The 19,930-nt window shown below is 42.2% G+C and overlaps 1 protein-coding gene across 3 annotated transcripts in view; it reads right to left on the reverse strand.

The window, feature by feature from the left end:
• iqub (IQ motif and ubiquitin domain containing) overlaps window positions 1-19,930 on the reverse strand; it is a 131,989-nt gene that overhangs the window by 55,837 nt on the left and 56,222 nt on the right. For 2 of the 3 annotated variants that reach the window (XM_068050899.1, XM_068050897.1), the window contains 6 exons: window positions 10,829-10,912; window positions 6,981-7,073; window positions 5,804-5,938; window positions 3,341-3,475; window positions 2,742-2,876; window positions 504-671 (listed from right to left, as the gene is read on the reverse strand). In XM_068050899.1, coding sequence (XP_067907000.1) covers window positions 504-671; window positions 2,742-2,876; window positions 3,341-3,475; window positions 5,804-5,938; window positions 6,981-7,073; window positions 10,829-10,912 — 750 coding nt within the window. The remainder of the gene's footprint in view (window positions 1-503; window positions 672-2,741; window positions 2,877-3,340; window positions 3,476-5,803; window positions 5,939-6,980; window positions 7,074-10,828; window positions 10,913-19,930) is intronic. The other variant, XM_068050898.1, reaches the window with a different exon arrangement.

A 19,930-nucleotide genomic window follows, 5' to 3' on the forward strand; every position in this document is an offset into this window, starting at 1 on the left:
CACATGGACTGCAGCGGTTCAAGAAGGCAGCTCATCACCACCTTCTCAAGGGCAATTAGGGATGGGCAATAAATGCTGGCCTGGCCAGTGATGCCCACATCCCATGAAAGAATAAAAAAAAAACTTCTTGAATGGAAATGGAGCTAACAGGTTATCATCATAATTTTCAAACACTTAACAACGATATTTGCATGGAAAGTGTGATTGCCCTTTGTACTTAAAATGTTGCCTTGCCGCAGAATGATTCTCTGTGTGCACCAGGCACCAAATAAACCCAAGAACTACACTCCCTCATGTACAATGTTAAAGGAATGAAAAATGTCAAGAATTGAAAAAAGGGCCAAAAATGAAAGAAAAAAATGCCATTTTGCTCAACAATGTAATTCCCTCCAGAATCCCAACTCTCCCATTATTACAGTAACTACATTTTAAGCATTCTTGTACAAATCTGAATAGATTTATCAAAATCTTTAATATCCATCGAGATGCTGCTTTTGTACTACCTTTTTGAACTGTGACAGTTATTACATCAGATGTGGCATAGTCCTGCTGTGGTCTGATTCGTTTGATTGGGTATCTTTCAGTATCAGTAGATGCCAGTTCAAGCTGGATAGAGCCATGTGGTCTAACTCCTAAATCTACCAGTGTTTCAGAATCCTTAGCCATTCTGCCTAAAACATGAGAGAAAAATGTTAACTTATCAATACCGACATTTTCATTAGATGCTCAAGCCTTAGGAGAATCTACTGGGCTGAGGTTCAAAAACTTTTTTGATACATTCATTCAACATGAAAATAGCACAGCTTTCATGATTTCATGAAAAAAATGCAAAATCCAATTCTTCATAACATTTTGAAAAATATATTGTTTTAACAACAACTTGTGTTTATATAGCACCTTTAATGGAATAAAACTTCCCAAGGCACTTCATTGGATCATTACAAAGCACAATTTAGCTCTGCACCACTGAAGGCGATATTAGGGTAGAATGATTAAAAGCTTAGTCAAAGAGGTAGGTTTTAAGGAGCATCTTAAAGGAGGAAAGAAAAAGAGAGTTATTGAAGCAGAGGTTTAGGCAGGGAATTCCATAGCTTCGGGCCTACACAGCTAAAGGCATGGCCAGCAATGGTGGAGTGATTAAAATTGCAGATGATCAAGAGGCCAGAATTAGATGATCGCAGATATCTCGGAGGGTTGTGGGTTGGAGGAGAGTGCAATTCTGATATGTTATTACCTCTAAATAATTTAAGATCATAATATTAAGGCCTACTAATTACTGCTTTGGTTTCTCAGATTCAAACTTCAGATAATAAAGGTAAATGTTACCATCTCTCTGCTAGGCATAAGCATCGCTAAACAGGAATATATACTTCTGCTTTCTTCCAGATACTCTGTTGGTTTCTGGCACAACTATTTCGGCCTTCAATCAGCCTTTCTCTCATTTTCTCTGGTATCCAAGAGCAAAACTGCAGTCTTCAACTCTCCACGCAGCAAAATAGGCATGGCCTTCCTAACTTCAAACCAACAATCATTATCCTGAGCGGAGCTCCACTGCAAAACCATTGGTGGGGCATGCAGGCAAGTACTGCCCTGCCAGCAGCCCCCAAATATCCTCACAGGTAAAGTCTGCAGCGTTCTGAAAAGATCCCATACTATTATAGTAATATCAATGGCCTGGAGGGAGGCTTGCATTGTATTGCACTTGGCCAGTCCGCCCGCTCTTCACTACAGTGCAGCAACAATCTCTCAGAGGCACGTATTGCAAATTGTTTCAAGTCAGATTAAAAAGGCATCACTGAAACAGGCAAGTTTCATCATAAATGCACTAAACAAATCAACAAGGCTTATTCAACCCTGCAGTGTGAGCGGCCTGCATCTGAACCAAACTGATCTGATATAAATTCATATATAAAATGCAGTGGGGAATTCAGATCAGCAGTTAGTTAATTTATCAGAAGTCAGGAGCACTGAATCAGTTAGAACCCGGTAAATTTAAAATGATGGCTACAAAAAACATTGACTCCAAAATACCATTATGCCAGTTGTGGCCTGACCCTATCGGAATTTGAGGGTCAGGCAATTAACATACAATGAGTATGTACACACCCCAGTATCAGCCAGATTTGACAGTCACTGATCACTTTGAGACTAGCTGCTGTAAGGAAACAGGTTTAAAAAATCTTATGGGCCCCACTTCAAAGTAATGGAGTTAACAGGGCACCATCAGAATCTTCAAACACAACATGTTGGTGGCACCAGAGGCAGGACTGGCAGGTGATGTCATCTTGCCAATCCCATTTCCATCTGTGGCTTCAAGCTGCAAAGCATTGGATGCCAGAGCTTCACACCTATACTAGCAAGCTCAGTATTTCTGGTACAGGATGGAGACCAGTATAAACAGATACAACTCTGTTCTTTACACAAAAAATCTTTACACAGAGGTGGTTAGAATGTGGAATTCTCTGCCACAAACTGCTTTTTCAGCAGCATCCATGAGTACTTTCAAAAGGGAAGTTGCTTGAAATAGTGTACTATTCAGAATATATGGGGATAAGCAGGAGTGGGATTAGACTAGGTGGCTCATGTCAATAAAAACACTGGCACAAAACTGTTGGGCCAAATGACCGATTTCTATGCTGGATCATCTCATGATTTACAATATATTTGATACAAACTCAGTAAACATGCATATCACATTTTCCCACATTGTCACACCAATTCTTTTATTGTTTCAGGCTTACTGTCACATGTTATTTGCAGCATGTGTGCCGGGACTTTCAATTCTTTTCCAAATCGCGCTTTTAGCTTTCCTGCTGTAAGGCAGATGGGGAGTGCCATGGTCATAACATCGCCAGTAGGAAGTAGGGCAACTTTCACTAAATTAAAAAAACACAATAAATTAGTTTGCACACCGAAAAAATAATCTTTAGTGGTGTTCTATTGGATAAACATGAGTTATTTATTTATATTAGTCATTATTTATATTATAAGCTAGTACTTAATGCTTAACAAATCCATTATGCCAACATTCCCTCCAAAAATTTGCATATTTATATCAAGGCTTTTCTATCAGAATTAAAATTAACTGGAAGGGCACATTTGTAGAATCTAAAATCCTTCTGCTTTTGTAACAATTTTGACCATTGCTTAATATTCAGTAGCATTATATAAATTGTAAATTTTGGCAAATCTTTAAAACCATTATATACCATCCAACAGCCATACATAATACTGGTTAAAATACTGAAATACGATTACAATGTAAAACACAAATTGGACCACATTCAACAATATATTTCTGATAATTTGGTATTAAGATTAACCCTTTGGCAGTCATTACCTGTGGCTGTACAAAAACGTGCAATGTCCGGTGATGGGGTCTTTGGTGGTGCAGGATATGACTGCAATACTGATCTCTTTTTTATGTCTCTGTCAGCAGCAGTTGGAGGAGTTTGATAAATCAAACATTCAGGATCTAAACAGCAATAGGGAGAAAATGAAAAAAATAATGCAAAATTTAAAAGATATGAAGAAATATACAGCTGATGCAATATAGTAAGACAGGCTCCTTTAATTCATATCTTATAAGTCCGTATGTCTGGAGATTGAGAGAACTGTGTTTTTTGATTAATTCATCCATGTCACCTTTCAAAATGCCAATTAACAGAAATCGAAACGTAGAAACACAGAAAATAGGAGCAGGAGTAGGCCATTCGGGCCTGCTCCACCAATCAAAAAAGATCATGGCTGATTGTCTAATTCAGTACCCTGTTCCCGCTTTCTCCCCATATCCCTTGATCCCTTTGGCATTATGAAATATATCTATCTCCTTCTTGAATATATTTAATGACTTGTCCTCCACTGCCTTCTGCATTAGAGAATTCCATAGGTTCACCGCCCTCTGAGTGAAGAAATTTCTCCTCATCTCAGTTCTAATTGGCATACCCCATATCTTGAGACTGTGACCCCTGGTTCTGGACTCCCCAGCCATCGGGAACATCCTCCCTGCATCTAACCTGTCTAGTCCAGTTAGAATTTTATAGGTTTCTATGAGATGCCCTCTCATTCTTCTAATCAGCACAAACCATCAAATTTCCTTTTATTTGCCACTTTCTTCCTATTTTCTCCTCTCCTGTTTTTGTGAAAGGTTTTTATTAGCTATAGTTGACTCTTTGTACACCAGTCACAATTGTTTGCACATGAGTCTTGATTGAAAGTTTCAGTGTGCTATTTAACTATGGGAGAGATCATGGCTGGGCCTTATCCTGTCCTCACCAGAGCTTCACACAGTGATCACTGGAAGTCCCAACAGAAGCTGATTGTCCCTATTCTTAACTTAGGGTTCTCAGGCCAATTGTAATGCCCCCATTGTTGTGGCCTGAATATTTAAATGATCCACTGTGCGTTAGATCATGGCGGCGTTGCAGCGTGCGGCCCGTGTGTGCAGGCTGCCATTTTTTTCGTCAGCGGCGGGAGAATAAAATTCAGCCCATTATGTTTGATAATTCTGATGTCAGATTCTGCCAATACGGTGCCACATAAAAGATTACTACACAAGATAACAGCTTGTGGTGTTGGAGGCGATATATTAGCATGGATAGAGGACTGGCTAACTAACAGGTAACAGGTAACAGGTCACTTTCAAGATGGCAAACTAACTAGTGGAATGCTACAGGGATCAGTGCTGGGGCCTCAACTATTTATGATCTATATTCATGACTTGGATGAATGGACCCACTGCATTGTAGTCAAATTTTCTGATGATACAAGATAAGTAGAAAAACAAGTTAAGGAGGATACAGAGTCTGCAAAAGGATATAAATAGGTTAAGCAAGTGGGAAAAAATTTGGCAGATGGTATATAATGTGGCAGGAAGAATAGAAAAGCAGAATATTATTTAAATGGAGAGACACCACAGAATGCCGCGGTACAGAGGGGCCTGGGTGTCCTTGTATATGAATGACAAAAAGTCAACATGCAGGTACAGCAGGTAATTAGGAAGGCAAATGGAATGTTGGCATTTATTGCAAGGGGGATGGAGTATAAAAGTAGGGAAATCTCGCTGCAACTGTACAGGGCATTGGTGAGAACACACCTAGAGTACTGTGTACAGTTTTGGTCACCTTATTTAAGGAGGGACATACTTGCATTGGAAGCAGTTCAGAAAAGGTTCAAACAGGCTGATTCCTGGGATGAGGGGTTTGCCTTATGAGGAAAAGTTGAGCAGGTTAGACCTATACTCATTGGAGTTTAGAAGATTGAGAGGTGATTTTATTGAAATGTATAAGATTCTGAGGGGGGGTTGACAGGGTAGATGTTGAGACGATGTTTCCCTTGTGGGAGAATCTCGAACTAGGGGACACAGTTTCAAATTAAGGGGTCTCCCATTTAAGACAGAGGCGAAGAGGAATTTCTTCTCTTAGTGGATTATTAGTGTTTGGAATTCTCTTCCCCAGTGAGCAGTGAACCCTGGATCATTGAATATATTTAAGGCTGAATTAGATAGCTATTTGATTGGCAAGGGAGTCAAGGGTTATGGGGGGGGCAGTAGTAAAGTGGAGTTAAGGCAACAATCAGATCAGCCATGATCTTATCGAATGGCAGAGCCGGCTCAAGTGGCCGAATTTCCTACTTCTGCTCCTATTTCTTATGTTATGTTAACCATCTGAATGTAGAGACGACTTGGGAAAAGGTCATCTACTATCTACATTCACGAGAAAACATCAAAATAATCTGAAACCTAGCAATAAAACTGACCAATTCATTGATGGTGTAAATTAAAAACTTCAGTTATCAGCTCTACCTCTTGTTCTGGAAACTGGTGACTCGGTCTTTGCTGGTTCAAATTTACCATGCGCTGCCTCAATAGCAGATATCTGTGCTTCTAGTTTCTCCCTCAATTCTTCACAAGTTATTGAAGGTTCAATTACTGGTTCTTCTACAGGGTAAAATAGTATGTGAAAAAATAATATGGTTTTAATAAAAACTATCAAGAGTAACTACTTTAAGTAACATGAACAAATACAGCAAACCAAGGAAATCCAGGAAGGTATGTGTATCCTAACAAATGGATTCAAAGATAAACAAATATTAAAAAAGGGTAAACAAAGTCCATCAGAGCCCATCAAACCTGACCCATCCAAACAATAGTGTACACCTTCTAGTTCTACCATCTCAATTCATCACAAATAATCTAACCTGCTTTTCTCTAAAGTAAACAGGCCTAAACCTTGAAGCCAATGTTTATAAGTAAGAGTCCAAGAGCTCAGTATCATTCTGGTCATTCCCCTCTGCATCTTTGTCAAAGCTTCAATATCTACACATTATCATGCTAGGTATCAGCACATTTTGAGCAATGGGAGAAGGGCCAGTCGCACAGAGCAATTGAAAATGAATATTGTTAGTTAAGCCCTTAAAGAACTCTCATGAATCCTCTAGTGGGCACTTGCACAATCACATGGGAGAAGTTTTAAGAACAGAAAGAAACATTTTATCATGTCTCAAACATTGCAAAACTCTTCAAGTACAATGAATTACTTTGTAATGTACTGATGTAAGCAAACATTTCAACCATTTTACACTCAATTGTACACACAGCAATATCCCCTTAAATAGCACTGAAATGACCAGTTAATCTCATTTTTTTTTTTGGTGGTGTATGTCGGGGGTGTGATGTTGGCCTAGTCACTGAGAAAACTCACTGTTCTTAGAACGATGGTATGGAATCTTTAAAGTCCACCTGAACCAATCTATGCTCTGGCAAAATAGCGTATGGTGAGGGAGTGGGAAGGAATAATTGAAAAAGTTAAACACAAATCAATATTTTATGTTGGCGAAAAACCAAATTTGTACAATAACTATTATGCTCATTGAAGGCTCAAGCTGAAAATACTCGCTTACAAGTGTCGGCTAATAATTTGAACTGTAGCAAAACTGAACAACTCAAAAACACTTTGATGCTAATTGGTATTGTACATTACCTTCTGGCTTCTCATTTGATTGATCAGAGACAACTGGTATCGGGCTTTCTGTTGTATCGTCCAAACATATAGCACCTTCTTCCACTGTCTTATCTATTTGTTTAGGAGAGTGCAACAGAAAAAAGAGGTCAAGTGAAAATGATAATTTAAAATAAATGTTAATGAGGTACATTGCTGTTTAAATACAGTTGATTTTTATGAACCTGAATATTCATTGCAAACTGATGTGATGCGACAGCACAGATAAATATTGGCTATATACACTAAGCTACAAATCATTTTTTCCCCACACTGAGTTTTTAATCTCATTAGGGCTACAGCAGTTACAGCCAATTTGAGATCAGGCGCTTCCTTACAAGGAAGGAGGGAAAATCAGCAAGTGTATTACCTTGCACCATTCTTGCATACCACTTAGGGAATGGTTTCATGGCAATACAGGTGGACACCTGACAAGAGAATGGTTCATGGCTTAACTGGAATTACTAAAGCACAAGGAAAAACATAAATCAGCAAATGATCAAAAGGTTCCACAACAGAAAGCCACTATGGTCAATCCTTCAAAATTCAGCACGTCAAACAGTTTGAAAAAAGTAGGACTGACATTCATTTTTGAAAAGCTGCAATCTGGGTGTGTCCAGGTGCTAATGTGTGGAGTGGGAGGAAAAATTTTACAATCTATGAGCCATCTAGAAAATGAATAAAAGAACAATTTGTTTTATAATTCACCTTTCAGACACTTCTAACCATCTGAATGCAGAGTAGTCTTGGGAACAGGTCACCTACCCACTATATTCATAAGAAAACAGAGGGTGCGGTGGCCAGTTCTAAAAAAAAATACATTTTCCAAGAACTGAACAACAACTGGCATTTATATGACACCTTTAATGGAGTAAAACTTCCCAAAGTGCTATACAAACTGCAGGAAAAATATGAACATGAGCCCACGCTAGCATGCAGACACGATATACACATGTAGATAGAGACAGAAAAGAGCAGAAGAAATAAAGTGGAAAAGTTTGAGGCAATATCTGAACATGGTTTTGGTTACTGTTCTTCGAGCTCACTTTAGAGTCCTTGATTGTAGGTAGATCTTGCTTTTTGTTGGGGCCTAGTATTCTTCTTAAACCTTGTTCGATGTAGGAGACTTTTCTCTCTTGAGGTTCACATGTCCTCAGTGGGTTTGGAGTTCCATGAAAAAGAGATGGGAGCAGACAGGAGAGATTTTCTCAGTCCAGGAGCAAACAGTCTTTCTGCATTCAAACTCTCTGTGGCTAGCTCAAAAAACCCCGGACCAGCCAGTTAGTCATATGACCAGCTGGTTTAACCAGTCCTGGCTTTTGTGGATTGTATCACCTTAGCAGTCTCCTTATACCTTCAATGTCTGGTGATCAAAATTCATTGTGGGTGAAGTGGACCAGGGTACAGCCCTTTGTCTCCACAAGCACTGTCTGTTAGTATGCAAATATCCTTCTAGCCAAGTGTCTGGTGATTTTTTAACAAGTCCTTTCTTCACTCCAGCAAGTTTAAAATCAATGTTCATATGACAAAATTAATATGCCTCATTCTTGGCAGGTGGAAGCCTGCATGACAATATCAAAAAATAACAATACGTCCAAAATATAACAGTGCTGGTGAAGTTTTACAAATAACTTGAAAAAAAACAATAAAACTGAGAAATTCAATTGTATTTTACTCATATCGGCTGGCATCCTTCCATCTACAAAAGATGATGGTCATGCAGCAAACAATCCATTTCAATGGTATGGCTTCTCTTGGTGCACCTTTGCTGATGGCTGTGAAGACCAATCCTTGAGATACAGGCTCTACCATGAGTGCTGCATGTGAAGCTGCCAAGAGACACTGTGAGTTGTTGTTTTTGACGTTGGCGCCTGTTGCCAAGCTGCTGCAGCAACTGGTTGGCATAGTAGTACACACCAGTCCACAGGATGTGTCGCCATTTCCCTCTTTCGCCAGCTAGTGACTCCCAGGTGCAATAGTCATGTACGGCCTTCATGTCATGCTTGTGAACATTCTTGAAGTGGAGATTTGGGCACCCCACATGTGGGCTCACAGATAAATAAATATACTAAAAGGCAAGTAAAGACCATCAGCGCTCATCAAGCCTGGCCCATCCAAACAACAGTTAACGCCTTCTAGTCTGAGAATCCCAATTCATCTCAAATAACCTATCTACACTGATCCTAATCACTTAGGCATTTTAACAACTTCAATCATATCTGCTCTAAGCCTGCATTTATCTCAAGTAAATAAGCCTAATCCTTGAGGCTGATCTGCATAACTAACAGCCCTAAGGCTCGGCATCATTCTGGTCATTCCCCTCTGCACCTTCACCAAAGCTTCAATATGCACACACTGGGCTGAATTTTACCGGCCCCTTGACGCCACGGGTCGCGGCATGGGGGCAGGTAAAATTCCGCGGGGAGACGCCCGCCTCAACCCGTGACGCGAGAAGGATCCACCTCACATTACCGGCAGTGGGGGTACCTCAGTGCGGCCCTCTCCCGCCACCTGGCGGGGGACCCTTCAAAGTAACATTAATCATATGTAAATAAACTTACCCGCAGGCAGCGGCTGTCCCATGCCGATATTACAGCCACCGTTCGTGCTCCGCTCGCCTTCGGAACTCCACACAGAGTTCCGAGGCGAGAACCTGGGGGGTAGAGGGGGAGGAATTTTCAGGACAAGAGGCATGGAGGAGCAGGGAAAACACTTTTGATTGGATGTGGGGATGGTGGGAAGGGGTTGAAGGGCAGATGTAAAGAGGTTGGGAGGGAAAGTGCAGATTAGTAATTAAGTTTCTTTTTCTGCTAATGTCCTGTAAAAAACATTGGGGGGGGGGGGGGGGGGATGGGAAAGGGCCTCATGTGTTTAATTTTTATTAAATAACCCTTGACAATATTCCTTTAAAAAATAAAATTTCTTCTAAGGATTTGTCGCCCTTTAAAAATGGCGCTGGCGCCTGCACCTGCGTCTGCACGGTGGCGCTGGACGCCGTTGCTGGAGACGCGGATGCCACCCCCGATGACCTCATTGGGGGCGGCTACTCCGCCCCCTCTATTTAAATGAGCCCCCACGCATAATATCGAGGGGGCTCCTCGGCGGCCCTTCTGTGTCAGAAGGCCACTGAGTTGAAAGTGCAGCGCGCAATTAAAATTCAGCCCATTACCACTTTCGGGCTCAGCATATTTTGAGCAATGGGGATGCGCCAGTTACACAGAGCAAGTCCAAGAATTTATCCCCTACAGGGTGAAAATGAAAATTGTTAGCAAAATCCCTAAACAGCTCGCATGAATCCTCCAGTGGGCACTTGCACAAAACCATGGGCAGAGGCTTGAGAACTGAAAAAATGCCTTACTGTGCCCCTTGAAAACATTTTATAAAGTTCAGATACAATGACTTACATTGCCAGCAAACATTTCAGCTGCACAGCACACAGCTATATCCGACAAATCACAATGAAATGAATGGCCAGTTAATCTGTTTCTGGTTGTGGGTATAGGTTGTAGGAGGGATGTTGGCCAAGTCACTGAAAACTTACTCCTCTCAGAAAAGTGCAATAAAATCTTTATAGTCTTTGAATCAATCTATTTTCTGACAAACTAATGTATGTGATGGGAATGGGGGAGAATAATTGCAAAAAGGAAGTATTTGTCATACATTCTGCGTGGAGAACAAATGCAGACGTTGAACAGCAGTGACTGAACCATATGGCACTTGCTGCAGACACAAATGCACAGTTATTACAAATCTTGGCTAATAATTTGAGTTAAAAATTAAAGTAAAACTTAACTCAAAAATACTTTCTACTAAGTAAAATTGTACTTTACCTTCAGACTTCTCAGCACATTCCAAACTTATCGTGCCTTCTCCCACACCAATTTTGCTACATTCTATAATTATAAGTCCTTCTGCTGCCGTGTCATTCATTGGTTTAGGTGAGTTTAACAGGAAGCGAGAGAGAGAGAGAAGAGGTCAAGAGAAAATGTTAATTAAAATAAATGTTGATGAGATACACTGCTGTTTGAATACAGTAGATTTTTATGAACCTGGATATCCACAGCAAACCACAGATTAATGGGCTAATACATTGAGCTGCAAATCATTGCTCCTACACTTCCCATCCACTGAGGCTTTTAATCTCATTTGGGCTGCAGCAGTGGTAGCCAAATTAAGACTTCTTTAAAGGGAAGGAGGGAAAAATCATCAAGTGAACTATCTTGTGCCATTCTTGCACATCACTTGGGGAATGGTTTCATTGCAATACAGGTACACATCTGACAAGAGAATGGTGCATGATTTAAGTGGAATTATTAAAACATGAGGGGAAATATAAATAAGCAAACCATCAAGGAGCTCCACAACAGAAACATGCCATGATGTGGGGTCACTGGTTGACTATCCTTACCAATAAAGATCAACCGATAATTTAATAAACTAGTAAAATTAGTTCAACACTATTTTTGTGGTAAATATGCATCAAATTCTATCCATTCAGCAGTAGATAGAATTATTTGTAACTTTGAATTTCTGGTCCAACATATGAGGAATGTCGGAACAGGAGTATGCCATTCAGTCCCTTGAGGCTGGCCCACCATTCAATTGAACTCAACTCAACTGCATTTTCTCCATATTCCCTGATAGCCTCATGTAACAAAAATCTATCTCAGCAGGCACAACCTTTTTGGGGATCCACAGGCCAAATGGAAAATTTCAGTCGGCCTCTGCCAAAAGGCCATTAACTCCTCTTAATTGGCTACCTGCCACTTGTAGGTGGGCAGCCCTTCTGACCTCCATCTGTATCCAAGAAAATGGCCAGGGGCAGGGATGGTGCTGACAAACTGGCACACAAGCTGGCAGCACAAATTTTTGTACCCGCCCACCTGCAGAAATTTAGTCCAATGTTTTACATAGCATTACATAACATATACAGCACAGAAACAGGCCATTCAGCCCAACCAGTCCATGCCATTGCTTATGCTCCACTCCAGCCTCCTCCCATCTTTCCTCAACTAAATCTATCATAACCCTCTATTCCCTTCTCCCTCAAATGCTTGTCTATCTTCCCCTTAAATGCATCCATACTATTCGCTTGATCAACTCCCTGTGGTAGCAAGTTCCACATTCTCATCACTCTTTGGGTAAAGAAGTTTCTTCTGAATTTCCTATTGGATTTCTTGGTGACTATCTAATATTGATGGCCTCTAGTCATGCTCTTCCCCACAAGTGGAAACATTCTCTCTGTATCCACTCTATCAAAACCTTTCATAATTTTAAAACCTCTATCAGGTCATCCGTCAGCCTTCTTTCTTCAACAGAAAAGAGACCCAGCCTGTTCATTCTTTCCTAATATTGTCATGCATGGAAGAAGCCATGATGAAATAAGCAATAAAATGGAAGAATTATGAATTTAAAAAGTCAACTGCTAAACAAAACCATAAGAACATGGACACTTGTACCACTGTCAAAATGGAGCAGTGGTCACATGACCCATCCTATATTGGAAATCAACAAATGTGTCTGAAAAGATGGAACTCGTTAACCCCATCTGAAATAGCTATGGGCAGAACCCCTTTGAAATTGAAAGGAGCACTACTGCATATAAATGACTCTTAGCAACATGAATAAACTAACGAAGGATTCTAAAGACAGACTGACTCACAGCCCAAAGCAAAATGATAGGTGTGAAAAAGCACCGTATTAACAGAATGGTCCCCATTCAAGCATCAATCGATAGCTATGGTCTCCACATCCTGGTCCATTGTGTAGTCACACCAAGGGAGAGGGTCATGTGTCTCCTAACAGAAACTTTAATGTGATGGAATTTTAACATAAAAAGGCAGCCCTCTAGAGAGAGAGGGTAAATCAAGCCAACGCCTTCAGAAAGCAGTCCAGTCAGAGACTGTGCAAGAGATCCAGTCAAGCAAGAAGAACCCCGCTGAACAATAACTGAACAACCACCACAGCAGAGACATCACAAAGTGACTTTAAAACTCTCCATCTGTGAAGGTAATAAAATCCATACCACCAGTTTTGTGCTGATTAGTAACCACTAGAACTCTACAACACCTCAACAAGTTCAAGAGTACAAACACCCTGGCCTGCACTTTTAAAAGAGACTTCCTCCTGAGAAGATTCAACAGGTTTACAGTAAACCACACACACTTACCTTACTTTGGACTTTAAATTACCTACCCTTTTCTCTCTATCTATCTATTCTTGAGTATGTGTGTGAGTGAATGTGGGTGAGGTTGTGACCATGTCGGGAATTGTGTAAAAATAGTTATCTTTTTTAAGCGACCAGAAAACCTGTCATTTGTCTGTTTATTTGACCCGAAAAACACTCAGAGTCTAATGCAGCATTTTAACAAAACACGATTATGGTCAGTTGGGAGGTGAACAGTGGGAACCACCCACATCCCTTTCCACCTGTCCGTAACAATATGTATACGCACACCTTTCTGGTATCATCCTTGTAAATCTTCTCTGCACCCTCTCCAATGCCTCTATATGGCGACCAGAACTATACGCAGTACTCTACGTGTAGTTTAACCAAGATTCAACACAAGTTTAGCATAATGTATTTACTACAGAAATAATGGCTCACAATTCTCACTTATGAAGTTCAGAAATTTGAAATATAACTTATAAAGTTGAAAAACTCATTGTTTTTCCTTTGGGGTTATCTACATTCTACAATATTTATGTATTGTTCAGCAATTAATGTCAATGACTGATTTTAATTTCCAAACACATCTGCGATTTATCAGATTAGGCATCAGTGACACAAAACAGGCAAAGATATTCCGCTGGAAGCTGCTGCAAGCATTCGGTTAGTATCCATCAAAATTCTTTTCATAATTCAGACACCTTTTTTAATACTCTCGAGTACAATAAACTTTTTATTGTAGTTTATTTATTTGTAACTTGACAGGTGCACAGGACTTAGGGGAAACTTTATAACTTTACTGTCGTGGCATTTGGGCAGTGAAGGAAGTGTATTCACATTAATTAATTGACTGACACAAATCTTAAAGGGTTGGCCAAATTGCCTAATCAACACAAGGCTCTGACTGGACTGGGCACCCTGCTGGGAGCTTGTTCATTTGGGTGGAAAATAATCTGCTACAGTAATAACTGTTAAAGGGCTGTAGCTGGAATATAATAGTGAAATAATCTCTTTTTGTGCCAAAAATGAGTCAGCAACAACAATAACTCATATTTGTATCGTGCCTTTAATGTAATAAAACATTCCAAGGCACTTCACAGGAACATTATAAAGCAAAATTTGACATCGAGCCACATAGGAGATATTACGTCAGATGACCAAAAGCTTGGTCAAAGAGGTAGGTTTTAAGGAGTGTCTTAAAGGAAGAAAGTGAGGTAGAGAGGCAGTGAGGTGTAGGGAGGGCATTCCAGAGCTTAGGGCCCAGGCAACTGATGGCACAGCCCCTCATAGTGGAGTGATTAAAATCAGGGATGCTCAAGAGGACAGAATTGGAGGAATGCAGATATCTCAGAGGGTTGTGGGGCTGGAGAAGATTACAGAAATAAGGAGGCCATGGAGGGATTTGAAAACAAGAATGAGAATTTTAAAATCAAGATATTGCTTGACCGGGAGCCAATATAGGTCAGCAAGTGCAGGGGTGATAGGGGAATGTGACTTGGTGTGAGTTAAGACAAAGGCAGCAGAATTTTGGATAACCTCAAGTTTACCGAGGGTAGAATGTGGGAGACCAGCCAGGAGTGTGTTGGAATAGTTGAGTCCAGAGGTAACGAAGGGGCAAATTAGAGTTTCAGCAGTAGATCAGCTAAGACAGTGGCGAAGTCCGGTGATGTTACGGGGGTGGAAATAGGTGGGTTTAGTGATGGCATGAATATAAGGTTGGAAGCTCATCTCAGGACTAAATGTGACACCAAGCTTGTGAGTAGACTGGCTTAATCTCACACTGTTGCCAGGGAGAGAGATGCAGGCAGTAACTAGGGAATGGAGCTTGGAGCAGGGACCAAGAGCAATGGCTTCAGTCTTCCCAGTATTTTATTAGAGGAAAATTCTGTTCATCCAGTACTGGATGCTGGCTAAGCAGTCTGGCAATTTAGCAACAGTGGAGGAGTCAAGAGAGGTGGTGGTGAGGTAGAGCTGGGTGTGCTTTCAGATGATGTAACTGAAGGGCAGCATGTAGATGAGAAATAGAAGGGGGGCATCTTTGGAGGGTACCAGAGGTAACAGTGTGGGAGCTGGAAGAGAAGCCATTGCAAATGATTCTCTGGCTACAATTAGATAGATAACAAGGGAACCAAATGACAGCTGTCCCATCCAGCTGGACAACAATGGAGAGACGTTGAAGGAGGATGGTGTGGTCAACTGTATCAAGAGTGAAGAAATCATTACAGTTTCTGAAAAATAACACAATGCCCACTATGAATCTCTCATTTATTAACATAGTTGTGGAGCTGCCCTTTCAGGAAGTGGACAAAAATAAATTTGCCTTGTTTGCCAGAGGATGGCAATTTTGTCTCCCTCACTTACCCACAGGGCAGCAAGAGATGAAACAAAGGGTCAACATAGATATTAACATTAACAGGGCCTGAATGCAGATGAGGAAGATGTTTGCCAGTCTCAGAAAATCCGTCAAGGTTAGGCCACCCAGAACTTATCTGTACAAAGTTGATGAACAAAGAATACGGAGCACAAAGAGTTTCCTCTTAACTCATGGATGCCCAGTTTTGCATTGCTAGATCTGTTCAAAATCGATCCCATTTAGCACAGTGCCCTAACACAAGGTAGGGTACCCTCAGTGTGAAGACAGGACTTCGTCTACACAAGGACTGTGCGGTGGTCACTCCTACTAATACTGTCATGGACAGATGCATCTGTGACAGATAGATTGGTGAGGATGAGGTCAAATATGTTGTTCCCTCATGTTGGTTCCTCCACCGCCTGCCGCAGACCCAGACTAGCAGCTATGTCCTTTAGGACTCAGCCAACTCCGTCAGTAGTGGTGTTACCGAGCCACTCTTGGTGATAGACATTGAAGTCCCACACCCAGAGTACATTCAGTGCCCTTGCCACCCTCAGTGCTTCCTCCAAGTGCTGTTCAACATGGAGGACTACTGATTCATCAGGTGAGGGGAGGGAGGGATGGCAGTAGGTGGCAATCAGCAGGACATTTCCTTGCCCATGCTTGAGCAGACGCCATGAGACTTCATGGGGTCCAGAGTCAATGCTGAGGACTCGCAGGGCGATTCCTTCCCGACTGTATACCGCTGTGCCGCCACCTCTGCTGGGTCTCTCCTGCTGGTGGGACAAGACATACCCAGGGATGGCGATTGTGGCATCTGCGACATTGTCTGTAAGGCATGATTCCATGCGTATGACTATGTCAGGCTGCTGTTTGACTGGTCTATGGGTCAGCTCTCCCAACTTTGACAAGAGCCCCCAAATTTTAAGACGGAGGACTTGGCAGGGTCAATAGGGCTGGGTTTGCCGTTGTTGTTTCTGGTGCCTAGGTCGATGCTGGGTGGTCCACCCGGTTTCATTCCTTATTGACTTTGTTGTTGTTTGATGCTACTGAGTGGCTTATTCAAAGGGCATTTAAGAGTCAATCACATTGCTGTGGGTCTGGAGTCACATGTAGGTAAGGACAGTAGATTTCCTTTAGGACATTAGTGAAGCACATGGTTTTTACACCAATCGCCAATGGTTCTACTAGACTAGCTTTTTTTAATTCCAGATTTATTATTTGAATTTAAATTCCACCTCCTGCTGTGATGGGATTTGATCCCATTTCCCCAGAACAATACTCTGAGTCGCTGGGTTACACTCCAGTGACAATACCACTACGCCACTGCCTCGACCCTTGGGATTTTGTTCATTTGAGGAGGGTGCTGCAGATAAATCATACAGCATGTCAACATGAGCATGGGATGGCAGTAGGAGACACAGGAACATGCTGCCTGGAGGGTCAGCTCACATCCTTCCTTGGCTACAGAATCCTGGGGTTTGAGGATCACAGGATTCTGCACTTAGAAATAAGGCATCTAGATGAGCATGAATGTTTTTCGTAGTGATTTGAGAATGTGCAAAATGCAATGTAAGTATGGTGGCGACTGTGGAGTTCAGTACGGTAATAAATATCCACCAACATAAATTACAGTCCTCCATAGAGCTTCTTCAACAGAGTCTCAGTGACAAAGATCCCTTTCCACAGTAAAGGTATCTCGAATGTGCTCACACTGCTGCTTTCGGGCCGTGACTTCCAGTTTCCAAAAAGCTAATTTATCTGGCTCTATCTGGTTCCTCAAAATGTTAAAAAAGAGCCATTACACAGGGTTTTGCTTGACTTCATCACAGAATGGTTACAGTGCAGAAGGAGGCCATTCAGTTCATCATGAAGATCAATTGCCTCTGTTCCATTCCCCCGCCTTCTCCCCGTAATCCTGCACATTCTTCCTGTTCATATAACGGTTTAATTCCCTTCTGAATGCTTCAATTGAACCTGCCTCCACCACGTTCTCAGGCAGCGCATTCCAGACCTTAACCACTCACTGCGTGAAAAAGGTTTTTCCTCATGTCACTTTTGCTTCTCTTACCAAATACCTTAAATCTGTGGCAGATCTTATAATTGAAAACTGTCGGCGAGACATCAGCCATCTCAATTTCTCTGCCCCCCTCACTCACTCTAACCTGTCCCCCTCTGAACTTGCTGCACTCCATTCTCTCAGGTTTAACCCCGACATTGTCATCAAACCTGCAGACAAGAGTGGTGCTGTTGTTGTCTGACGCACCGACCTCTACCTTGCCAACTCTCAAGACACTTCTTCCTACTTCCCCCGGACCATGACCCCAACACCGAACATCAGGCTACTGTCCACAGGACTGTCACTGACCTCATCTCCTTTGGAGATCTGCCTTCTACAGGTTCCAACCTCACAGTCCCGCAACCTCGGACAGCCTGCTTCTACCTCCTAAAATCCACAAACAGGACTGTCCTAGCAGAGCCACTGTTTCAGCCTCTTCCTGCCCCATGGAACTTATTTCTTCCTATCTTGACTCTATTTTTTCTCCCGTGGTCCAGTCTCTTCCCACCTACATCCGTGACTCTTCTGATGCCCTACGATATTTTGAGAATTTCCAGTTTCCTGGCCCCAACTGCCTCCTCTTCACAACAGACGTCCAATCTCTCTACACCTCCATTCCCCTGCAGGACAGCTTGAGGGCTCTCCACTTCTTCCTTGAACAGAGGCCCAACCAGTACCCATCCACCATCACCTTCCTCCGCATGGCTGAACCTGTTCTCACATTGAACAACTTCTCCTTCAACTCCACTCACTTCCTTCAAGTAAAAGATGTTGCTATGGGTACCCGCATGGGTCCTAGTTATGCCTGTCTTTTTGTGGGATATGTCAAACATTCCTCGTTGCAGTCCTACTCAGGCCCCCTCCCCTAACTCTTTTTCCGGTACATTGATGACTGTATCGATGCAGTTTCCTACTCCAGTCCTGAAATGGAAAACTTTATCAACTTTGCTTCCAATTTCCACCTCTCTCACCTTTACATGGTCCATCTCTGACACTTCCCTTCCCTTCTCTGTCTCTATCTCTGGGGATAGGCTGTCTACTAATATTCATTATAAGCCCACCAACTCCCACAGCTTCCTTGACTACACTTCTTCACACCCTGCCTCCATTAAGGACACCATTCCATTCTCCCAGTTTCTCCGCCTCCGATGCATGTGCTCTGATAATGCAACCGTCCACAACAGCGCTTCTGATATGTCTTCCTTTTTCCTTAACTGAGGATTCCCCCCCACTGTGGTTGACAGGGCCCTCGACCGTGTCCGGCCCATTTCCCACACCTCTACCCTCACCCCTTCCCCTCCCTCCCAGAACAGGGTGACAGGGTTCCCCTTGTCCTCACTTTCCACCCCATCAGCCTCCATATCCAAAGGATCATCCTCCGCCATTTCCGTCACCTCCAGCATGATACCACTACCAAACGCATCTTCCCCTCCCCTCCCCTCCCCTGTCAGCATTCTGAAGGGATCGTTACCTCCGCAACACCCTGGTCCACTCCTCCATTACCCCCAACACCTCGCCCCCTTCCCACGGCATCTTCCCAGCAATCGCAGGGGATGCAACAGCTGTTCTTTTACGTCCTCTCTGCTCACTATACAAGGCCCCAAACACTCCTTTCAGGTGAAGCAGCGAATTACTTGTACTTCTTACAATTTAGTATGCTGTATTCGCTGCTCACAATGTGGTCTCCTCTACATTGGCGAGACTGCTTTGCGGAACGCCTCCGTTCAGTCCGAAAGCATGACTCTGAGCTTTCGGTTGCTTGCCATTTCAACACCCCCACCCCCCCCACCCCCACCGACTGCTCTCATGCCCACATATCTGTCCTGGGCTTGCTGCAGTGAACATCAACGCAAGCTCGAGGATCAGCATTTCATTTACCGATTAGGCACGCTACAGCCTGCCGAACTGAACACTGAGTTCAATAATTTCAGAGCATGACGGGCACCCCTTTTTATTTTTAGTTATTTTTTGTTTTTTATTATTTATTATTTTGTATTTGTTTATTTTATTTAGTTTGTTTCATCATTCATTTTTTACCATGTGCCTACCCACTGTTTTTTTTCATGTTTATGCTTTGGGCCAGGGCTGTTAATATTTCTGTCAATTAACACCCTCTCTGCACTAATGCTTTGTCTTTCAGCACACCGTTAACATACCGTTTGCCTTTGCTCCAAGACCTTCTGGTCAGTTATTCTCTGTGACCCTCTGTCCCATCAACACCTTGCCTTTTGTTATCTCTTGTCCCACCCCCTGCTTTATTTGCTTAAAACCTATTACATTTCTAACATTTGCTAGTTCTGATGAAGGGCCACTGATCTGAAACATTAACTCTGCTTCCCTCTCCACAGATG

This window comes from Heterodontus francisci, chromosome 18, assembly GCF_036365525.1.
Source record: "Heterodontus francisci isolate sHetFra1 chromosome 18, sHetFra1.hap1, whole genome shotgun sequence".
NCBI lineage: Eukaryota > Metazoa > Chordata > Chondrichthyes > Heterodontiformes > Heterodontidae > Heterodontus > Heterodontus francisci.